Raw genomic sequence first — 24,173 nt, 5'->3', positions numbered from 1 at the left:
TTCCCCCTCAAAACAATGATTTTACTCATTTTAGAATGGTGGTCAGCAGCTTTTTAAGAATAGGTAAATTATTAACTGACGAACTAAAGTCATTTTTGTTTTAGAGCTATTTGGTTCTAAACAAAGATAACTAGGGATTGGGATAGCAAACAGGGAAAGTTGAAGGCCTTAGTTATAGTACCTCAACTACCCTGAGGAGAAGTTCAGGTTAATTTAAGTAAAGTTGACAGACATAACTTTTAGCCTGGGGGAATATGATCCGTTTAGAAACATTATTCTGGCAAGACAAGAAACCTCTATTAAGAAATGGCTTTCAGCACCTGCATCCTCGAAGAAAGAGGCTTTTAGAATCTAGGCTCCTCAGTTACCATTACAGATCACCCACCAAATGAGTCCAGTCAGAGGCAAAAGCTGATTTCTCAAGGCATGTTTCAGGTTTTGTAAGTATCAGCTCTGAGAATTATTAAAAAGGCTAAGGAAACACATACACATATATACCAGATATTAAATAACTGATCTCACAGATATGCATATTTCAATTAATAGTCCCATTTCTAAAAACTGTCAATTTATTTTTCTACCCAATTCAGTATCAGTGATATACAAAAGGATATAAACAGATTATCATATTTACAGGAAGACAGAGAACAATTACCAAGGAATAAACCCAGCAAAGTAACAAACTGTTGCTTATCCATGTCCACTCAACTATACAAGCTTGTTTTTTGTGTTTTTTTTTTTTAATTCTAGGACACTCTCCCAGTTCTCTAAGGAAAGAAGTTACATGGATTTATACCTTCCATAAGGGTCAAGAAAACATTACAAGAGCTGATACATCACGTTTTGTACTGACAGTCAGAAAACACTTTTAAAGAACACCCTCTAATTTTCAGGCCAAGGTCAACAGTATCAGTGGGTTCACAGGCAGGATGTGACTTCATCAAAGGAAATGCTTCTCTCCTCTTGCTGGCCTTCCTAAGATCCTCCTTCCTGCAGACAGGCGAAGGAGCTCTCTTCCCCAACAGGTGATCAAGCCATACCCTTCTCCAACAGGGTATAGATTATCGACACAATGAGGAAAATGAACTGATTTCCTTATCTACTAAATACAATCCAGGTTTGGGGAGGCAGTTCCAAATTTCCACCAGGCAGACACAATGTGAACTGTATTGAGTACAAGGCATATTATCTTCAGAAAAAATAGGGATGAACACCTCAGAAATTTTCACATTGCTCATCAAATATAGTTTGCCCAAAGCATATGGGAAATGACAGGAAAAAAAAAACAAAAAAACCTTAAAACAAAGCCAGACATTTTATCCGAGTAAGTCAGAGTTTAAATTCTTTATGGAAGCATAAAGTTAAGAGTCCTTTTCTCCCAAAATGCCTCAAACAGGGGTACCACGGAAAATGAAATATAAAAAGCTCAATGACTAAAATATGGAACTCAACGGTTTCTGGTCATCTGTAAGTAACTTCTACATTCAAAATTCAACTTTTACATTCAAAAAACAGATCAACTCCACTTCAGATGCCAAAAAAAAAAAAAAAAAGGCAATAGCCTACATACTCCAAACACTTGACAACTGGGAAGCTGTCTCATAAAGGCCAGCAGGATTCATTTATAATTTGGCATGTGCTGGCTGAAAGGGCAACAAATAAATCAAGATATAATACATCAAGTAATCAGACAAATGGTAGACATATACACTACATTAAAGATTCATATACAGTCCTGTGCTGACTTTAAAGAAAAAATTAGGGGACACTAGAGGAAAAAGATAACGGGAAAAGGATTATAAGGAGGTATTTCAGTCCAAAGCTAGTCCAGTGAATGTCTACCACTAGGATTTCCAATCTTTCATCTCCAAAGCTGATCTAATAAATTATAAAATTACCTACTCACTTTCAGGACACACAGCATACTCCTAAGTACACTAATCCCTCTGACATTTTGGTTTCACTTGCTACCTGATGACTAAGTTGTTTCTGGGTGTAAAGATGTTCCTAATATATTTTAACCAGCCAGATAACAAAGAAAAGGTTGCTCCCCTGTGAGGACAATAAGCTTTACAAAATAATTTGATCTGATGAAGATGGGGGGGCAGGGGAGAGGAAAGTTTCCCGGTTTTCTTGCAAAACTTTTTCTCTCACTTGAAAAACCTGGCAGTCACTTAATGTTTTGTTCCAGAAAAAGAAAGCAAAAACTAGCTGAGAAAATACCCATACACATTGTTTACTAGCATGATACAAAATAAATTCATAGATGTTAGTCAATTATCTTTTCAAAACCAAATGTGAATGTTTCATCTTGTAACTTAAGAGCTGAATTTTTCCACATTCCTTTACATAGAGTTAGCATCTGTAAATTGAGACTTCTTTTTGACAATCATGCAAATTTAATTTGTCTCCAAAAACAAAAACACAACCTAACAGATTAACAAAATATGTCCTTTAGACAGCATTTTCTGTGACTTTTTCTCCACTGTTACTCTTTTTATCCTTTAGTAAACAGAAACTACTCCAAAAAAGTTTACTCATTTTGAGTTTACAGAAAGCTAAACTCTCAGAAAGATTAGGAAGGAAGACCAGATCAAGTTGACCTATTTTACCTTCTGAACTGCCTCTACTCCTCTTAAAAGTAAATTCTAAAAATTTTCTAGTTCTTATTATTAAGCTGCATAAGCTGCAAACATTTCTACTGCCATTGAGGCTTCTGTAAAATTGAATAAAGATTTTATTATGCCACACACACAAAAAGCAATCGGTACAGAAAAGGCAGTTTTCGGTTTTTCTGTTGAGAATTTCTTTCCATGATTTCTCCCATTAAAGTATAGTTTTCAAAGCAACCACCACGACAAAGGAAGCATCTAATTAGTCCATTTTCTTCTGATCCAAGAATGCTGAACATTTACTGTCCCATCTGTAGTTGTATCAGCAGTGTAATGAATACAGTTTATATTACTTAACTATTCTTTGAACTCCAAGAACTGCTGAAGTCTCTTCTGATGTTCTGCAGATGCTTGCACAGCACTAAATGAGACATAAATTCAAAGCATAAGCTTTATTTTACATTAAGCATATTAACTGAGCCACAGAGCACAGAGTCAATATTTTTCAAAACAATTAAAAATGAATAGAAATCTTCACTTATTTGGTACTTCTGAAAAAAAGCTGGATGAAAACCCTCCTTAATCTAATGAGAGGAGGACATGCATTGAGCAACAGCATGCTTCTACCTTCTAAAAGCCCAAAGAAAATTTAGGCTGACAACTGAAGGCATCAACTGTAACCTGCTCTGCTGTGGAACCTGCTGTGCAGAGTTTCAGGCCGTGAAGTAGATTTTTCTGGATTTTATTATTTTATTTAAACCAGATTCCAACATTATCTTTGAGTTGTGGAGTATATGAATTGCCTTTAATATAAAATCCTTTAAACTAAGATGTTTGGATAAAATACAATAGACTCCACTAATCGTTTTCAAAGGTAACAGCTTGGTGGTTTAGATTTACTTTTCCCTTTGAACATAAGTTATGTCTTGGATGGGGAAATTGAGTTCTCTTCCCACCCTCACCCCTGCAAAAATACATTACCTTGACAAAAGTGGGACAAATATATACTGAAACTAGTATAAAGCTTTCTTTTAAACCTTTAAGTAGAAATTGAATACAATGAAAGATTCCAGCTTTCTAGTTGTTGATAATACTGTATCCTTACTGAATAATAATGGAGAAGAGAATGGCAACCCACCTAGTATTCTGGCCAGAGAATTCCATGAACTCTATAGTCCATGGGGTCACAAAGAGTCAGACACAACTGAGAGACTTTCACATACTGAATAATAAAATTCCAAGTAACTGAAGGTCGCCACTTTTAAAAGTAATAAAAGGCTTATTATAATAATTTTGCTACAAATTATCCTAAAACACCTTACACATTTTACATCTCTGCTTTCTTAAACCATGTAGCTGCCACTCAACTGAACCATCTCAAGTATATTTTACTATTCAGACTTTCTCTCAGTGCCAGGGAGGCTGTCATCTCTAACTAAATGGCTCTGAATTTTTTCAAACACCAAGTCTTCTCTCATGATTTTCTTTTGATTTTTATTCTCATGATTCCCCTCTGCCAGCAGGCACTATACTTCTCTTACTGTTGTTAATACTCAACTCTAATAGTAGTCTTCCTCTCAAATTTTAATGTTATTGGTTGAAAAGTCAGTAAATCAAAATTGTCTAAATTAAGAGTAAACAGATATTAAATGAAGGTCTCCAATGTGTAACTGGTCTGTGTTAGTTTTCACACCTCGAATGTTTACTTCATTTATACCTGGTTCTCAGAGGTAAAGCTCTGGGGAATGAATAAACCAGGTATTAATAGGGGCTTCCCTGTTAGCTCAATTGGTTAAGAATCCACCTGCAATGCAGGAGACCCTGGTTTGATTCCTGAGTCAGGAAGACCCACTGGAGAAGGGATAGGCTACCCACGCCAGTATTCCTGGGCTTCCCTTGGGGCTCAGCTGGTAAAGAATCCACCTGTAATGCGCGAGACCTGTGTTCAATCCCTGGGTTGGGAAGATCCTCTGGAGAAGGGAAAGGCTACCCACTCCAGTATTCTGGCCTGGAAAATTCCATGGACTGTATAGTCCATGGGGTTGCAAAGAGTCAAACATGAATGAGCAACTTTCACTTTCATACAATAATAATAGTTGTTGTCACAATAATATATAATGTATGTGGGCGTTACATATATATGTATGATCCCATTTTATCTCTATTAACAGCAAATGAAATAAAGTAGGATGAATAATATACCCTTTTCATGCAGGAAAAACAGTATCAGGATGGTTTTCAGAGGTTTGTATATAGAATTCTAGGGTCAGAAAGATTTAGAGTCTAATTTCTGGTTCTGCAACTTACTACCTGCATAAGTTACTACCTGGAAGTTACTTAAATCAATAGATAACTTGTCCACAACTACAACAGTCAGTCAGGAGTGTAATCAGACATATATCCAAATGTTTTAATTCCAAATCTAATGTTTCTACTATCACCATTCTGTCCAATATTTGCATAAAATAGTCTTCACTGGCTTCATCAATTTTAGTACATATATAATATATGGCTCTACTCAGAGAAAAGAAACTAAGGCAGAGTTTCATTCTTACAGTTTTTTTTTAATAATCAACTATCTTCTTTTCTTATGGAAGAAATCTATTTTCCCCTTTTCTTCCTGTTTTGTTTGTATCATCAATATACATCAATCATCATATGTATTTCATTATCTGAATTCACTGAGAATTTTCTAAGAGTACCTTACATCTTGTACCTTACATTTATACCTTAAACATTACAGTTGACATCTTGAAGGGAGTCTAGTGTTGTATAGGGTAAGAAGGTGGAATCTTAAGAGCAAGAAAGACCTAATTTCAGGTTTATGTTCTAACACTGACTTGATGGTGCTATCAGGCATGTTCTTAAGCTGAGTCTCAGTTTCTATATTATACAATTATGATAATCTCTACACCTCACAGGCTCTTTGAGAAGAATAAATGAAAAATGCTAAGTGTATTGTCTAGAATAGCACTGTCCAAAAGAACTTTCTGCAATGATGGAAATGTTTTATACCTAAGCTGTCCAGTATAGTAGCCAGTAGTCATGTGTAGTTATTGAGGACTTGAAAGGTGGCCAATGTAACGGACAGGCTGGATTTTCAATTTTATTTAACTTAATTTAAATTTAAATAGCAACACGTGGCTATCATATTAGAGACTGCAGATCTAGAAAGCACACAATGAACGTTTTTTTTTTCTGGTTTGTTTTTAAACAGATGAATAAACTTCTTAAGGACAGAGGGTTATCTACAGCTTTTCTGTATTCCCACATAGAACCAAAGTGTTCCATAAACTTGCTGCTGTGGCTACCTTATGTATGTATATAGTATGTTTTATGTATTTGCCTTACGGAAGTAAAAGGAAATATACTACTATTTCTAAAAGCAGCTAGTTTGAGGAAGTTCTAAGCTATTAATTGCATACAGAAAAAAACAGAGCACTCTCATATCTTTTAAAGTTTATTTACAATTATGATAAACATAATTTATTTAGTAAACTAGTATCCTTTACACTGCCTAGCTAGATTATTTCATAAAAAGGAAGCAGTAAACATCAATGAAACTAAATATACACAAGCTTGGCATTTGTGGTTTTCTTTCTGGTTCCGTTTCTGAAGGTGTTATGATCTGTTGCTGTTTTTCCAGCATGATTCACAAAGCACCAAGGACTCATTTATGGAATACTCTGCTCACCCCAAGTCTTGGTTTGCTAACCAAGATGTAATAACAGAATTATTTTTAATATGCTTTTCTGGAGAGTATTCATTTTGCCTTTTTTCTCCCTTAAGGTTATTTTAGGAATTTAAGAAAACAATATATAATTACATTTGCTGCTTTTATAACTTTCTATCCTCTTTTTTTTTATCCATCTGAAAGAAGATCCCCAAGCTTATACAATAGGCCAATTTTTAAAATGCAAATATTAAATCTAAATCTAAGCTGTTACTTCCCAGTAGGAATCAAGAAGGTCCCCAAAAAACCACTTTCAATTTATGAGCCTTAATTCTCATGCCTGTTTCTCAGGGGAACTCTTGAAAGTGAACAGAAGAGATAAACTTACTTCAGATGTTCACCAAATGTGGTAGTTATCCTATAGATGGCTGTTTTCAGTGATGCTCTGAACGCAAATCTTAACGTTTTATAGGAAGTGTCCACCAGGCTTCCTGAAATCCGAGGTGGCTTACTGGAAGCATGAGGAAGCTTGAAGTACTTGTCAACTGACTATATCAAGAAAAAAAGGAAACACATTAGTTCAGACTATCAAAACAGCCAACTCAGTGCAAGGATTAAAGAGATTTCATTTCATATAGATAGATACAGAGATAACACATAGACATATAATAAAGTATTTATTTTGGATCACAGTCGAACAGTTTGAAAGACAGCGCAGTCAAGGTTCTGCCACTTCAGCAGTTACCAGGGAAAAGTCCACACCCATCCTCTAAAAAGCAGTTATATACTTTTACAGCCTTGAAAATTCAAAAGTGGGAAGTGAAACACAGATGTCCTACTCTGCTTACGATGCATGACAGGTAAGAATACCTTTATTCCGAATCTCAGTCCAAAAAAAGATCAAACTTTACACTTTACATAAGTAAGGTTATTTACAAAACTAGCTTATCTTCCTTTTCAATTCTAGATGATAAAGCATCTATGTGCAAGAATAGATAGGGAGAGAGAACTCACAAGTGAAACTGATTTCATTTACATACTTGACAATGTAAGAAAGAGATTTAAGTAATAACTTTTAAAAGCCAAAGGTAAATATTATAATTTTAAATGCTGGGAAGCCCAAGAATATTGGCGTGGGTAGCCTATCCCTTCTCCAGCAGATCTTCCCGACCCAGGAATCAAACCAGGGTCTCCTGCATTGCAGGTGGATTCTTTACCAACTGAGCTATCAGGGAAGCAAGCCCCTTTAAATGCTATAACTATATTAAGAGAAAGGAGAAGAGAAGATTGAGAAGAATAACTATGTTAATCTACTGCAGCAAGTATAACGTCTAAGGTGACAAGAAGCAATAGCATAAGTCTATTATTTATAGTTATGGATGTAAGCACCCAAAAAGTACCTAAGATTCTAGGTAAAATGGTTTCTGCCATCATGTCTTTAATTTCAAGAGTTCTTTTATGTCAATTAAATGATCCTTTTTATTTCAACGTCCTATTTTTGTTTCCAGGATGCAATACCCTCTTTTATTTCTGAGGATTTTTGTGGTTTTTGTTATATTTTGGGGTTTATTTTTGTTTTAGAGTTTCTTTTCCCTCTGTACTCCACTTGGTCTCTATCATCTGTATTGAAGACTTCCCTGGAAACATACTGATCCTTGGCTCACGACTAAGAACAGGACCTTCCAAAGAGCTGGACCAAAAGCTCTGAGTACTAGAAATTACTGATAACAGCTTTGAGTACATGACTGGGGATTACTGACAACAGGCTTCACAACAGGTGTTCTGCATGGACTTTTCTCGGGGAGAGGGAGGCAGGTGTCGGGGGGAAGACTGAGTGCCCAACTCAGTAACTTTAGGTCTTTCTTCTTGGTTTGATCAGAATTCCCAAAGAAGAATCTTCCAGTACCCTCTCTGGAAGGCCTGGTTCCCAGTGCTCAGGGAAGCTGAGTAGATAACAGAGCTATCGAGCACACCTTAAGCTTTTAGTAGAGTGCCTACAACTATGAACTCTCCCAGTCCAGAAAGCCAGTGCTCCACTCTGTCTAAAGGATGAAACTTAACTTCTGGAATGAGGGAGAAGCACCTCAGAGAATCCAGGGCTCTAGCTGGGTTTCAACAACTCTCATACAACCTCCTTGTCTTGGTATCTGCTCCTTCAGGCCTTGGTCTCAGAGGTACTTGGTGCTCACCCCACTACCACCTTCACATTTGCCTCTGGACTCTGCTGAGTTAGTTATCTCAACCATCTGCTCTCCAGCTTTGAAAACTTTGTTGCTGTTGTCTCCTCTCCTATTAATGGATTTATGTCTTTTTAAAAGTACTTTCACTATAGTTTAGCAGAGTTTAGGGGGAAGGAACAAGATTTGATGCGTGTGTTCAGTCTGTCACAATAACTGCAAGTCCAATAATTTATTCTTTCAACAGAAACTTGTAAGAGGGATGCCCGAGACTGGGGCATGCTTGAGATAGTCTAGGCAGTATGGAAGACAGTATTCAGTGACATACTTAAGTAACATTAAGTAACGCTGAATCACAATGAACACACTACTTCCTTTTCAAATTTCTTATAAACCTAATTAACCCTCAGTATACCAGCAAAATAGTCATCATCATTTTCACCTGGATTCAGTGGACCCTTTTAATAGTCTTTTTACAAAAAATTTACAGAAGAATGACAGGATAATGTAAAATAACTTTAAAGCAATATAAATAAGATTATAAACATAGTTTCCAGGTTTCAAAGATATAAACACCTGAAGTATGAAATGTGTTTTGAATGCAACTAGCTGTTTATCAGCTATCATGAACAAACCTTGAACATATCCATCCTATAATACTGATTTCAAATTGAAGATATATCTCCAACAGACTCGAGCTTATCATTATTTCTGGTTCTTTTTCTTGCATCTGCACCATCAAAACACAATACTTTTAAAAACTTTTGACAGTTCATAATTTTGTTGCAAAGTTCAGCCATTTTTTTGTACCCTAACTGTGCAAAACATTTTCATTCTTAGGTTTATAAAAATGAACTGAAATGATCAATCACATATAAAATTATTTTATTACATGTGACTTTTTTTCATTTCAACATCAACTATTTCCTTCCAATCACTTTTGAATACACCTTTGTATACCTTCAGCATGTATCCATTTAAGAATCATATAAATTTCTAGAGTGCTGTGTCTCTGCATGCATCATCTGATTTATCTAAATAATTATTTAACATATGGGCAATTTTCTCCTTTTTACCATCATGAGTGAAAAATCTTTTAAATCTGAATTAGCAATTGTATTCATTGAAAGCTTAAAAAAAACTATAAAGATGTTTGTTCAGACTATTTATATACCTTTTCTTGAAAGATGATGCAATACTATATGATTTCATCATTCTGTTTTTTTACTGGTCTTTTTACCACAATTGGAATAACCGATGAGTAATGATGAAATAATTCCTAGGATGATCAAATAGCAAACTGTTTCAAGACACTGGAAATGTAAAATCACTAGGATTCCATAATACATCTCAGATTTTAAAAGGGTCGGAAGGGTAATTGTAAAGGAATGAATTTTGTTTTCTCTTTGTTCTTTAAAAGAACTCTAAGAAAGAATGAAAGTCATAAAATATCAATCCTTACAAATAATTGGAATAGCTCAAAAAAATAAATGCCAAAACTTAAATTGGGTCTGACAGACACAAATGTATAAAAGTTACATTGGGGAAGAAAGTCTCAGTATGGAGGTGATGTGTCCTTAACACATTTCTAATCCTCTCTAATCTCCTTTCACAACAAAAGGACAAGAAGGCTTCAGGTTCAGGGATTTCAGCAAAAAGAGCTTAAAATTACTGTCTTTTTTCTTTCATTGTCTTCTCCTCAATACCGAAATCCAAAAAGCCCTGATCTGACAATAAAACCTAACCTAAGCTGACATAGGTTATTTATATTCTTTATTCCACTTGCTATGAAAATTTAGATATTTCATTGGAGAAAAACATTACTGTATCTGATTAAGGGGCTTCTACCTCAGATAGCAATAGCAGTGTTACATAATGTATGATTGTATACCATGTAACATTTTGAAAAATCTTAAAATACCTAAATTTTGAAATAATTTGAGGGTTTGAGATAAGGAATGGTAGACCTATATCTATTCATAGCAAGTCAAACTAGCTTTCCTTTTACAACAGTGATACTATTTCCTTTTAAATAAATTTAACTTAAAATACTAAGTAAATAATAGCTCATTTAGGTGGTATATAAATATGACTAAAATTATGACAATAGTGTATGCTAATCAACAGTTAAGGCAAAAACTATGCTGGTAGTATATGAATAACTTGAACCTAGAGAACATTGGTTTATAGTATTTAATGATATGCCCCATGGTTACCAGAACTGAAATATCCACTTAATCAGCTATGAGATTAAACAAGTATCTATTGAGCTCTCATTTTATGCATTGGTTCCTGCCCTTAAGACTCAGATCACACAACTGGAATATCAAATATCTAGTTAAAAATTATCCCAAACAATGAACTAAGAGTAACTGGTGAGTATGACACACCACTGAACAATATACTCTGGGAAAAATAAATTCTATGAAGGCCTCACTTCGACCCTAACAGAAGCCTAAAGAGGGTACTATGGAAACCCGCACTTTTTGCCCATTTACATTTATACGCAGTAGTATATGCACAAAGGCCACATAAACAGAAAAGTCTAGTTGCTCTTTTCTGATTATTTATCTATCAACATCATTAACAAAAGTCTGCCATGCAGAGCCTTGAAAGTATCCCTGGTCTCATCCACCTCATTAGAACTGATTCAAATGTATTCTTTTTAATGGCTGAATAATATTCCATTGTGTATATGTACCACAGCTTTCTTATCCATTCATCTGCTGATGGACACCTAGGTTGCTTTCATGTCTTGGCTATTATAAACAGTGCCGCAATGAACATTGGGATACACGTGTCTCTTTCTGGAGCCTATTATACAGAGTGAAATAAGCCAGAAAGAAAAACACCAATACAGTATACTAACGCATATATATGGAATTTAGAAAGATGGTAACAATAACCCTGTATGCAAGACAGCAAAAGAGACACAGATGTATTGAACAGTCTTTTGGACTCTGTGGGAGAGGGAGAGGGCGGGATGATATGGGAGAATGGCATTGAAACATGTAAATTATATGTGAAACGAATTGCCAGTCCAGGTTCAATACATGAGACCGGGTACTCAGGACTGGTGCACTGGGATGACCCTGAGGGATGGAATGGGAAGGGAGGTGGGAGAGAGGGTCAGGATGGGGAATACATGTACACCCATGGAGGATTCAAGTCAATGTATGGCAAAACCAATACAATATTATAAAGTAAAATAAATTAATTAATTAATTTAAAAAAAAAGAAAGTCCCTGGTCTCAAGGATTCTACTTATAACCTAGTTAAAAAGAGTTCTGTTCCACTAAAGCCAGAATCCCAATCAAATGTTAAGGATAAGAGTGGACTTTGTTACTGAAAGTCATGATTATGGATCCAAGTTTCTCAAACTGAGCACTACTGACATTCTGGACTGGGCGGTTCTTTCCCGTGGGGCCTGACCTGTGCAGTGCAGGCTGTTCAGCAGCGCCCAAGGCCTCTGCACAACATATGCCGTGGCATCCCCCACTGTGACAGTCAAACTGTCTGCAGACACTCCCGAACACCTCCTGGGGAACAAAATCACCCCTGGGTGAGGACCACTGCTACAGAATAAGAACAATGTCAGATGATGATAATGAGAGCTAAATTTATTGATTGCAGTTATTTTGTATCAGGAACTCAGTTAATTGTGATATATATGTATATCATCTCATTTAAATAATAAAATAATTTGCTAATGAAGTCATGTCTGATAACCACTTGTTTCATTTCATTTAATTAAGTATTTACAATAATAGTATCTGCTATTTATTGTATATATTATACTTGCCCAGAACCATTTTAAACTCTTCACAGATATTATTTCTAACCCTCATAATATTCCTGCAAGATACTATTTTCATTTTATAAATGAAGATACTAATCTCAGAGAACAGTGGGGCCTTGGGCATCTGTCTGACACTGTCACCCGGACTACTTGCTTACGGTATTGACAGCAGTACTTTCTTTTTAATCTTTAAAAATCTTTTCTCCTGTACAAGAATTCTGTCATACAGCATGGTAATACTGACAACAAAGTAATAAGAGCTAACATTTGCTGAGCGCTTAACATAAGCTAGGGTTTCCCAGGTGGCACAGTGGTAAAGAATCCGCCTGCAATGCAGAAGACATGGGTTCGATCCCTGGGTCGGAAAGATCCCCTGGAGGAGGAAATTGCAACCCACTCCAGTATTTTTGCCTGGGAAATCCTACGGACAGAGAAGCCTGGAGGGCTTCAGTCCATGTGGTCGAGAAAGGTCGGACACAACTTAGCAACTACAACAACCACAACAATAACACGGGCTAGGCACCCTGAGCGCTTTAGTACAAACTAGGATTTAAACACAGGTAGCTCGGCCTCTAGATCTCACACTTTGGCTCTTCTAACCTGCTACAGTCGATATTAAGAAAGGAGGTTAAGAAATACATGGCCTGCCAAGCCCTCGCAGAGGTGATCTGATATGGTAGAAAGGAAAGAACTTCGGGTGTGAAAGCCTGGTTAACAAATTCACCTGACCATTTATTGAGCATGATCTTGAATAAGTCATACCAACAGATATAGTCTTTTTGAGAGAGATTCAATCATGCAAAATAAGCTTTATTCTAACTTTATGGGATTTTTACAAAAATTAAAGAAAGAACATTTCTTTTGGATTCTAAAAAAGCATAAAAACTGAAAGTATATAATATATAAATATAATATATAAAAATAAATACAGAAATAAAAAATACGATTCTAGAGAAACAAAAACAAACAGTGTGACTTGTGGAAGAATACTGGTCAAGGGTCTCTGGATCTGGGTCTTCAAACTCAAAAGTTCTGGTCCTCAAGAACATTCCTTTCTTCCTCTTCGTTCTTCCTTCTAACTTCTGTGTCACTTCCTAAGGGAAGCCTTTCATGACTTCACACCCTTCCTTTTAATCTCCTATTCACAAAACTAGTTAGACTTGCCTGTTTCATATGCTTTAATCACTCTGCATTTTTGTACACTGTGGCACTTACACTTACTTGTATGACTTCCTGTTTTACTTTCTGTTACTTATTTGTATGACTTTCTCTTTGAGGTTACAGAATCGGACACATCTGAGCAACTACCACTTTAACTTTTCAAGCTCCTGGAGGGCAAGAACCATGTTTGTCTTTTCTTATTCTGTATCTCAGCACACGCTGAACTGTTTGATAATTAATATTTACTGAATATATGAATAGTATAAAGGTAATCTTCAAATTTCCAAGTATATCAAAATTTGACCTTCAGGTGATAAGGCAAAAAATATGATAGAACTGATATCCTACATCAAGGTGACAGTGACTCTTCAAAGACTAGAAGTCTTTCTGAAAAGTTTAAAACATACTTTCAAAGATGAAAAAGTGGTTGATGGTTAAACAATGTGACTGTACTTAATGATACAGAACTATACACAAAAAGATAGCTAAAATGTTAAGTGTATTTTAAATTTTATATGTGCATTTTAACACAATTAAAAAAACTTTTTTTAATTTAAAAAACCACTCTACCATTTTGGTCCCCAACTTTTTATATTTAAGGACCCTTTTTAAAGACTATATATATATATACACACACACACACTTGGACAGATAGATAGCTATGTAGTGGAATTCCATGGGACAGTAACTGTTCTCCATCCACTAATGTGGGAAACAATTCCATGAACTCAATAATGTTTTTAAATAAATATGTATTTCAATTAACCAAAACAGTATATAGAAACCTCTAAAAAATAGCTGTAACTATGTCACTATGTCAGACAAACATTAATTATTCAGATGACAGCAGTGCATGTATGGATTCATGAACCCACTGTAATATTTGGATCTCCCATATGGCTTGGCCCACTATTATTAGGAACAACTGTCCGAGGATATCCATCCCTCCACTTCTTGCCCTCTGAATGGTTTGAAGAATGAAAGGCTCCCCCTTTTCTTTCATATTTTGTCTTTAATGACTCAGTAAGATGGCTGAAGTGATTGACAGTGAAAAGTAAAGCAGAAGAACAAAATAGTTCCATGTAATTGTTCCTTGTGTATGTGTGTGTGCTCAGTTGTGTCCAACTCTTTGCAACCCCATGGACTATAGCCCACCAGGCTCCTCTGTCCATGGAATTTTCCAAGCAAGAATACTGGAGCGGGTTACCATCTCCTACTCCAGGGGATCTTCCCGACCCAGGGATCAAACCTGAGTCTCCTGCATTGCAGGCAGATCCTTTATCACTGAGTCAACTGGGAAGCCCTGCACACAACTGTTTCTTAGTAAATCCAGAAGCCTGTATTTTATAACTTGCCTTAAATTACAGAGCTATTTAGAACTTATTTTTGTTATTAAGAGCAAGAATCCTTCTACATCAAAGCCAAAAACATACAACAGGACTCATATGAGTCATATGACATCCCTGTCTTACAAAACAAAGGGGCTTGTGACTATTATAATTAACTCACATCAGAACTGTCATTTAATTCAGGCCCCAGAACAGAAGCCTTCACCCATCAAACCAACCATGAAGCTATCCAGCAGTCATCCAATAAGCATTTAATAAGTAAGTACCTGTTATTTGCCAGGTACCAGGTCAGATGCTAGGAATACAGAAATAAGACAAGGTCCCTGACTCTACTCGTGTCTGACACCCCTCTATCCATGGAATTCTTCAGGCAAAAATATTGGAGTGGGTTGACTTTCCTTCTCCAGGGGAATCCTCCTGACCCAGGAATCAAACCCAGGTCTCCTGCATTGCAGGTAGATTCTTTACCAGTTGAGCCACCAGGGAAGCCCCGTACTCTGACTAAAGATAATAAAAGTAAACAATGAACATGCACTGTAATAAAATGATAAAATGGGGGTTACAGGCGGAGGCAGAGAAAATGAGAAAAAAATGTGTTCTAGGCAAAGAAGGAGAGAAAAGGCATCAAGTATAGAGTTAGGTTAAGAAAATAAAATATATTTGGGGCAGGGGTGGAGGAATAGAATAGTCCACGGTGGTTATGAGACTAGAGGGCTTATGGGAAGAACTGGAGAGTGGCTGAAGTCAGAATGAAGGGTCCCTGTTAAGTCCCGGGAGCAAAAGGCCATAGTAATAATTCAGGTCAGGAATGCCAAGGGCCTGAAGTGAGGCTAAAGTAGGAGGGATGGACAAGAGAAAGGGTAGGCGGTCAGTATGGGATTGATCCCTTAGAGTTTTGCCACATGGGTGCAACTGAAGGACCTGGCAACTAGGAGGTGAAGGAACTGGTAACAAATGGCTGAAGTGACAGACTATGAGGTGTAACCTGGATAGGGAAAGACGTATGTGTAGCTAGGGGGGAGCTGAAAAACAAAGGAAGTGAAAATATTAGCAAAGACAAAGAGAGTGTACAGAAGAAGCAAAGGCATAAAAGGCTGTGCATGGGGGAGACAGGGGCTCTTACATGGCCCACAGATCTATGGATAGAATTCAGGGACCATGAACTTTGGGCTAAAAATGACATGTTTATCTTTACTAAGCTCTAATTAAAATTTAGCAATTCTTTCAATTATGAAACAGTAAATCACAATAGCATTAGTAGTTCCTCCAACTTTGCCACCAACAGAAATCATCAATATTTTCATCAGACTAGTGTAATTATCGTTAAATACCATTCATCTTATCGTTACTCCAAAACAATGAGTTAGACCCACTGATGCTCAGTCACTTGGTCGTGTCTGACCCTTTGTGACCCCATGGACTATGGCCTGACAGGCTCCTGTGTCCACAGAATTCTCCAGGCAAGAATACTGGAGTGGGTTGCCATTTCCTTCTCCACAGACCCACTGAGAGATCTTGTTATTTAATGTATTAATGTATCACAAACTTAATACTTTCAAAATTATATTCTAATATAACTGATTTCCTTTCTAATCAGAAAGACTTTATATTTTAAGTATTTATTTTTCCCATTATTCTGGGAAAAAGTCCATGGGCCTCATCAGACTGCTAAAGGGATCTCTGGCACAAAAACATTCAAGGATTCTGGCTTAGAAGCTAGAATCCTGGAGTTTTAAGCTTTGGAGGTGGACAATACACAGGCCGATGAAGCTTGGATGACAGTCAAAGGCTGAGACTGATAACTGTGTAAAAGACTGGTGACAGAACACTCTGACATAAATTGCAGCAATACTTTTTCAATCTGTCTCCCAGAATAACGGAAATATAAACAAAAATAAATAAATGGGACGTACTTAAACTCAAAAGCTGTTGCACAGCAAAGGAAACAATAAACAAAATGAAAGACAATCCACAGATTGGGAGAAAACATTTGCAAACGATGTGACCAATAAGGGATCAGTCTCCAAAATTTACAAACAGCTCGTGATGCTTAACAGCATCAAAACAAACCACCCACTCAAAAAAATGGGCAGAAGACCTAAACAGACATTTTTTCAAAGAAGACATACAGATGGCCAAGAGGTACTTGAAAAGATGTTCAACCTGGCTAATTACTAGAGAAACGCAAATCAAAGCTACAATGAGATACCATCTCACACTAGTCACAGTGGCTATCATCAAAAAATCCACAAACATTAAATGCTGGAAAAAGGGTGTGGAGAAACGGGAACCCTCCTACACTGTAGGTGGGAATGTAAACTGGTATAGCCACTCTGGAGAACTGTATGGAGATTCCTTGAAGAACTAAAACTAGAGCTACCATATGACCTTGCAATCCCACTCCTGGGCACATATCCGGAGAATAACATGATCTGAAAAGATACATGCACCCCAGTGTTCACTGCAGCACTCTTTACAACAGTCAAGACATGGAAGCAACCTAAATATTCATCGACAGAGGAATGGATAAAGGAGATGTTGTACATACATAAATGAAACATTACTGAGCCATTAAAAAGAATGAAGTAATGCCATTTGCAGCAATATGGATGGACCTAGAGACTTACTTATTGAGTGAAGTAAGTCAGAAAAAGAAGAAATATTATATGACAGCCCTTATATGTGGAATCTAAAATGAAATGATACAAATGAACTTACTTACAAAAGAGACTCAAGAGACTTTGAAAATGAGCTTATGGTTGCCCAAAGAGAAGGGGAAGGTGAAGGGAGAATTAGGGAGTTTGGGGTGGACATGTACACACTGCTATAGTTAAAATGGAGAACCAACAAGGACCTACTGTATAGCACATGGAACTCTGCTCAATGATGTGGAGCAGCCTGGATGGGAGGGGAGCTTAGGGGAGAATGGCTACATGTACATGTATTGCTGAGTCTCTTCACAGTTCACCTGAAACTAGCAGAACATTGTTAATCGGTTATTCCCCAGGACAAAGTAAAAAGTTAGAAAAACAAAAAACAGTGAGAAAGTCAAAGTGTAGGATAAATATCCATGTGGACACTGACTCACTCACGACACTCAACCATGGGATATGGGGTAGAAAGACTGCAAGGTAGTTTGCAAAATCTGATGACTGTAGAGCATGACCAAAAGGGCGACTGTGATGTTGTCTTGGGGAGGACAGATGCCACAAGCCTCGCACAAGGAGCGGTTTCTGTTCCATTTAACGCTTCCCAAACTCTCAAAAATATACCTTTGCCTCTTTCTCCTCTGCCCCCCAAAAGTTTTTTCCATTCAGCTCCTGTTTAAAAGTAAAATAGCTTGAGCCTTCAATAAATTTGTAATTCATACCTTCGTAATCAAAGGTAAGAATGACTACAACCAAATATACAAATTTGCTTTCCTTATCATACCTAGCCATAATCAACTACGAAGAATTAAGAGTTTTGATGGTGAGGAGTTGAGAAGAAAGTAATTTTGGTGCAGAATACCTCTAGGGCAATGTGATCCTTGTGAAATCAACTGTTTCAACCAGCATTTTTAAAAAATGAAATGGAAAACATTAGAGTGGAATGAGTGGAAAACATCAGAATGAAGCACAAAATAAAAGGTAAGCACTAAGACACACCCCTCTATATTCTGAGTCTAATGTACTACATATCATAGTCTAAAAAGTTTGAAAGTTACAGTTCTAAAAGTAAAGCCATTCTCTCTGAAGAAAGCCCTATGTAAAAATAAAAGCCCAGCAAAAGATGGTAGATAAGTTTGGAGACTGGATCTGCAGCTTTCCCTGAGGTCTATTCCACTGCTAATGCCCTGCAGTGAGATCACATTCACGTCCCAGCTCTGCCGCTAAGATGTGTGTGAGATCTGAGGTAAGCCACTGCACTACCAAGCCCCTTTCATGCCTAAGACAGGGCCGAAACATCTCCCCTTTACTTCACAAGATAGACTTGAAGTTCAAAAAAATAATGAAATGAAATCACTCTGTAGACTAGGGAACACTGTACTGTTGTTTTAAACTATACAACCAGAGTGATTAAAAAAAAAGGCTATGCTACGAGTACCAAAGATATACCCATAATCATGGTTACCCTAATATGCAGTTAGATAAGCCAAATAGTAGAAGTTGTGGAAATAGTAGAAAATTCTTTCTTTACAGTAAGGTAGTTGGGAAGTGAACGCAAATACTAAAGCTATCCACGGGTATATAAATGTCTCAAATAACATACATGACAAAGTAGGCACAAAAAGGACAAAGTGAAGGAAAAAAATCACTGATTCTGACGGGTAAAACATTCTAAGAGGTAAAATGAACTGAGATTTGAAGAAAGGAAGAGTGAAGCTTGTTTTCTCTCATATCTTAAATTGCTTCCCAAGACCCAAAGATGCACCAGTTGTTGTCCCTCAAACCTAGTTCAGAAATACTTCCTCCAGAAAACCCGTACACCCAAGCCCCTACCTTCAAATGTCCCCAGCCCTCAGTATTAATACACCTCATCTGACACAGAACTAACAATAAAGGCAGTGAAAACATATAACCCGACATGAAGTCAGGAAAGGCAGCCTAATGAAAAACAAGAAGCATATATTTTATTTTTCTTCCTTTAAGCCTGGGACTAAAAAGACCTGTCAGTTTAAAACTATGCACCCAGCCTTGTAGCAGGAATCCATTGGTCCCAGCTCTATCTTCTTAAGCCTCCAGTCGATACGTAACTTCTTATTTACACAAGTAACTTAACTACAGGTCATAGCTACAAATTATGTAAGGATGCAAACCTATAGTACTGAACAGAATTCCAATACCCTAAATAATCTGATTAATACCAGAGGTATGTCCCACAGATTTAATATACCTTCTCTGTTACAATAAAATTAACACTTATAAATGAATTAAAAATCTGTCTTCCTAGTCTGTCCTAGACTGTAAGTACCTGACGGTGAGAAGTACCATTATTTTGACTTCCAACATGTTTTTCATTACTCAATGTGAAATATAAGAAACAAGCTGAAAAAGCTAGGCAGGGGGAGAAGACAGAACCTCTACTTCCACCTGGCCCACATATTGCTTACCTCTTGCAGCGTCAACAAAGTATTAAGAATAGCTGGTAGTGTGGTCTGGACTACGCCAAATCTATCTTCTGTAAATGATGCTGCTACTAAGTGAGACAGACCTCGAGGGGAAAAGAAGAAACGAGTTAAAAGTGAATCAAAATTAGGCAAATCCACTTGCAATACATCTATTTGAGGAAGAATTAATATTCTGAATGTATAAAAGTCTAAATAAAAAAGGGAGTAATAGTATAGAAAAAGAGGCAAAAGGGATGGAAAAGGTGCTGAACTGTAATAGTCTTAAAATAAGATGAATCTGACTTATGTTCTAATAGAAAAAAGTTTTTTAAAATACTGTGTTTGGCAGTGATAAAGGCTAAGAAAAACAAGCCTGATAAGGGGACAAAGTAAGGATACTTTTCATAGGGTGATCAGGAAAGGCCTCTCTGAGGAAGTATCATTTAAACATTGAGAAGGCGGTATCTGTAAGATGAAAAGAAATAGTTCTTTAACAACTAAACCTAAGCTAAATGTTTAAATACATCAAGCAAGTTACATCAACATAAGGCAATCGTTAAAAAACAATCTATTAATTGCAATTTTTTTGAAGTAGAGAAAGAGACGCAAGAACCCCAGGCTCAGTTTCTCCACTTATATACAAGGAAAATCTCTAAATTAAAATAAACCTAAATAAGAAAAATTTATCTATATAAAATAAACACATAAAAATGTATCTGAAAATTCAAAGATTGAGATCGAAGTCCAGAACTGATCTTTCATTAAATACCTCAATATTTAATGAATAAATAAATCATTGTTGCAACTCACTGAGACTACTTACCTTCTAATGCCCAAATATGCATTTGGGCATCTGAAAACACAGCCTGAATAGAGGCCTCTGGGTGCTGAAATATGACAAAAACATTTAAGTCAGTTGCCCAGAAATGATCATTTCATCTAATCAATCATGTAAACTAAAATAATAAAAGCTGCCTGTTAAGAGCTAAGACCTGAAATTCTTACACATCATGATTTAACTGCAATAAAGCATCCTGCTACAACTTACTGTGTGACTCCGGCCAAGTATCTAAATCTCTATGTGCCTCAGCTTCTCATTTAAAATAAGCTATATTCCCTCAACCCACCTCAGAGCATTAACACAGAGATCATTCAAGAGAATGGTTGCATGCATTCTCAGTTGCTCAGTCGTGTCCAACTCTTTGCGACTCCAGGAAGTATAGCCCACCAGGCTCCTCTGTCCACGGGATTTTCTAGGCAAGAATACTGGAGTAGGTTGCCATTTCCTTCTCCAAGGGATTGAACCCGCCTCTCCTGCATTGCAGGCAGATACTTTACCGCTGAGCCCCCAAGGAAGCCCAAAGAGAATGGCTACGAATACTTTAAAAAAAAAAAAAAGTATTGCCTAAGTAAGTATATACTACCTCTCCTAAAGTGTCTACCCTCAACCCCACTACAAAGAAAAACCACCTAAGAGTCTTGAGTACAGCAAGGTATTGTGATGTGAGACAACAACTGGCCTGTGTAAGTGGCTACCGTAATACAGCCAGTGAAGCCCATTCACAACAGCAGGTTACATCTCCCACGTTAAGCAGTGGGGTCTACAACTCCTTATCCCACAGCAGACCCACCTGCAAAACCAGAATCTAAGGTGGCCATTCACCTCCAAGGAAAAAGGAGATCTCATTCAGCTTCTGCTCTGCCACTTACTGGCTATGGGCCCTCAGGGTAGCTACTTGACCCCTCTGAGCCTCAAGCTTCATTCTCTGTAAGAGGAGGCCAAAAAGACACCCCACAGGAATGCTGTCACAATTAAATGAGGGGACAGTTTTTACAGTAGTCGTGTACAGATGTCAGAGCTGGACCATAAAGAAGGCTGAGCGTCAAAGGATTGATGCTTTTGAAATTGTGGTGCTGGAGAAGACTCCTGAGAGTCCCTTGGATAGCAAGGAGATCAAACCAGACAATCCTAAAGGAAATCAACCCTGAATATTCACTGGAAGGACTGATGTTGAAGCTCCAATACTTTGGCCACCTGATGTGAAGAGTCAACTCACTGGTAAAGACCCTGATGCTGGGAAAGATTGAGGGCAGGAGGAGAAGTGTGTGACAGAGGATGAGATGGTTGGATGGCATCACCAGTTCAGTGGATATGAATTTGAGCAAACTCCGGAAGAAAGTGAAGGACACAGAAGCCTGGCATGCTGCAATCCATGGGGTGGCAAAGAGTTGGACACAACTTATCGACTGAACAAGTGAAAGGAGCATGGCACACGAAAGACAAATGGTAAGTTTTCTTCCCATCCTTCCGAAACAAAGCTCTGAAGTAAAACTTCAGACAACTCCTCTTTCTCTTGGTAGAAGATGAGACACCTTTCTCAGGGGTCTGATGGTTTTCCCAGGGCTCTAATGGAGAGCCTACAGATTATTTCTGGCAAACATTCTCGCTAGTTGCATGGATATTCCCTGCTACCACAGTGAAAAAAGTTTCAAGAACTTGAAAGGATTCTTTGCTGTATGTATCTATATTCTACCAGTTACTCAGATCTCTCTCACCACCAGAGTAGGATCCTCAAAGAATAAAATGAGGAATGTATGCCAATACAGACTTTCACTTCAAGACATTAATACGAGTGCGCTATTAGTTAATAATGCACTATCTGCAAAAACAGAAAAGCTAGATTAAAATAATTAAAACAAAAATTCTTTCCCCTACACATGGGCAAAGGTTTTCCTCATCAAAGGATTAACTGACACACAACAGCTGTAGCAGTGAAAACAGGAATGAATCTTTAGCTTCTACCTCTGAGATTTACTCTCCTACAGCAGCTGGGGCAGCTACAGATAAGCTGGAAAGTCATTTAGTTTGTGGCCTAAATTACAACTTTAATCCAAAACCAGTTTAACACCTGCAGTCTAACCCAGTTATCTCTCTTCTGAACACCAAAATGGCCACAACAATGTCAGCAGGACAAATGAGCCATGAAGGATCGCCACGGATTTGCTCACTTTGCAGGAAGGGGCCACACCTTGGCACAAAGCTGCCTGCAGCCAAGAGACCCAGAAGGCCACTAGAGCCCAGCCTCGGGAAGTCACTGATGGGAGATGTGTGTCTAGGTCAGGTACTGTTTAAAGGGAGGTTTAGTGAAGCATGATGCCAAGCTGTTTGGCTTGCTAGGATCAAGCTAACTATTGAGGAGTCTAATCCTATTTGCTACTTCATTTCTTATTTTGTTTTCTCTCCCCCCACTCCCAATGTTATAACTACATATTCTTACCTTACTGAAAAAATACATTATCAGCACTCGTTTTGATAAGAAATTCTTAACCTGATACGGGAAAGAAGGGAAGAATTATCACATGAACAGTTCGATGCTACTCAAATATAATATTACACATGCCAGGTTCTTCCAGACACTAACTTAAATGAAACACATCACACTTTACAAAGAAAGGTAAGGTAAACCACATAAGTAAATATCTTTGTACTATAAATTGGATAACCAAGACAGGCCATCTAACCTAAACTGGACTCCCATGTACATATGTCTAGCCCTCAAATTAGAGCCCTGTCATAATCAAAAAGTAGTTCTGGTGATATTTCATAAAACCATATTCTTTCTCAATTCTCTACAACTGTCCTACCCTTTAACCTCTTAATATTAATGCCAAAAAAGACCATGTTTCCTCTACAAAAAAAAAAAAATCTTAAGACAGAAGTGGTTTTCTACTAGTTGACATTTACAAGGAAAATAATTTTCTCAGTATTAAGTTAAAAGCTACATAACCCAACTGACTTGAAAGTAAATTTATGACACAGCAGTATTTACACACATGGAGCCACAGGTGATGCTGAAGTTTCGTAAAATGCCTTCAGTTCTGCCCTCTCTATTAACTGAGCATTCTATCAACAAACATGTTGTTATTTCTCCCATCTTAAAAAATAAAATCCTTCCCTGGCCTCTCAACTTCCCCCAGCTATTAGCCCATTTCTCTGGTCCCCTTACAGTCAATCTCCTTGAAAGATTTAGCTTCTCTGTGTCTTCCAATTCCTTTCCCAGTCTCTCTGGTACCCATGCCAGTCAGGTATTGTTACTACTCCACCCAATAGCTCTTGTCAAGGACTCAATGACCTCCATATTCCTAGCACACCAGTTCATTTTTAGTTTGAACCTCATGCTTCTTTTCAGACATAGCAGCATCTTTTCTTTTCAGCAGCATCTGACACTTCTGTCTGAAACACCCTTTTCTGGGTTCTTTCTCACCTTAATGGTGCTGGGTCTCCTTTGCTATTCCTCCTCACCTCCCAGACT

At 37.4% G+C, this 24,173-nt stretch overlaps 1 protein-coding gene across 1 annotated transcript in view; it reads right to left on the bottom strand.

Annotated features, from left to right (window-relative positions):
* Positions 1–412: 412 nt before the first annotated feature.
* Positions 413–24,173, bottom strand: part of NDC1 (NDC1 transmembrane nucleoporin) — a 55,942-nt gene continuing 32,181 nt past the window's right edge. The window contains exons 14-18 of the mRNA XM_061121847.1: positions 23,139–23,189; positions 20,684–20,747; positions 19,864–19,964; positions 6,674–6,834; positions 413–3,033 (exon numbers count right to left, since the gene is read on the bottom strand). Coding sequence (XP_060977830.1) covers positions 2,970–3,033; positions 6,674–6,834; positions 19,864–19,964; positions 20,684–20,747; positions 23,139–23,189 — 441 coding nt within the window. The 3' untranslated portion in view covers positions 413–2,969. The remainder of the gene's footprint in view (positions 3,034–6,673; positions 6,835–19,863; positions 19,965–20,683; positions 20,748–23,138; positions 23,190–24,173) is intronic.

Source organism: Dama dama, chromosome 20 (assembly GCF_033118175.1).
Source record: "Dama dama isolate Ldn47 chromosome 20, ASM3311817v1, whole genome shotgun sequence".
Lineage (NCBI taxonomy): Eukaryota > Metazoa > Chordata > Mammalia > Artiodactyla > Cervidae > Dama > Dama dama.
The sequence above is the reverse complement of the archived record's forward strand: the minus strand, read 5'-3'. Positions and strand labels throughout refer to the sequence as shown.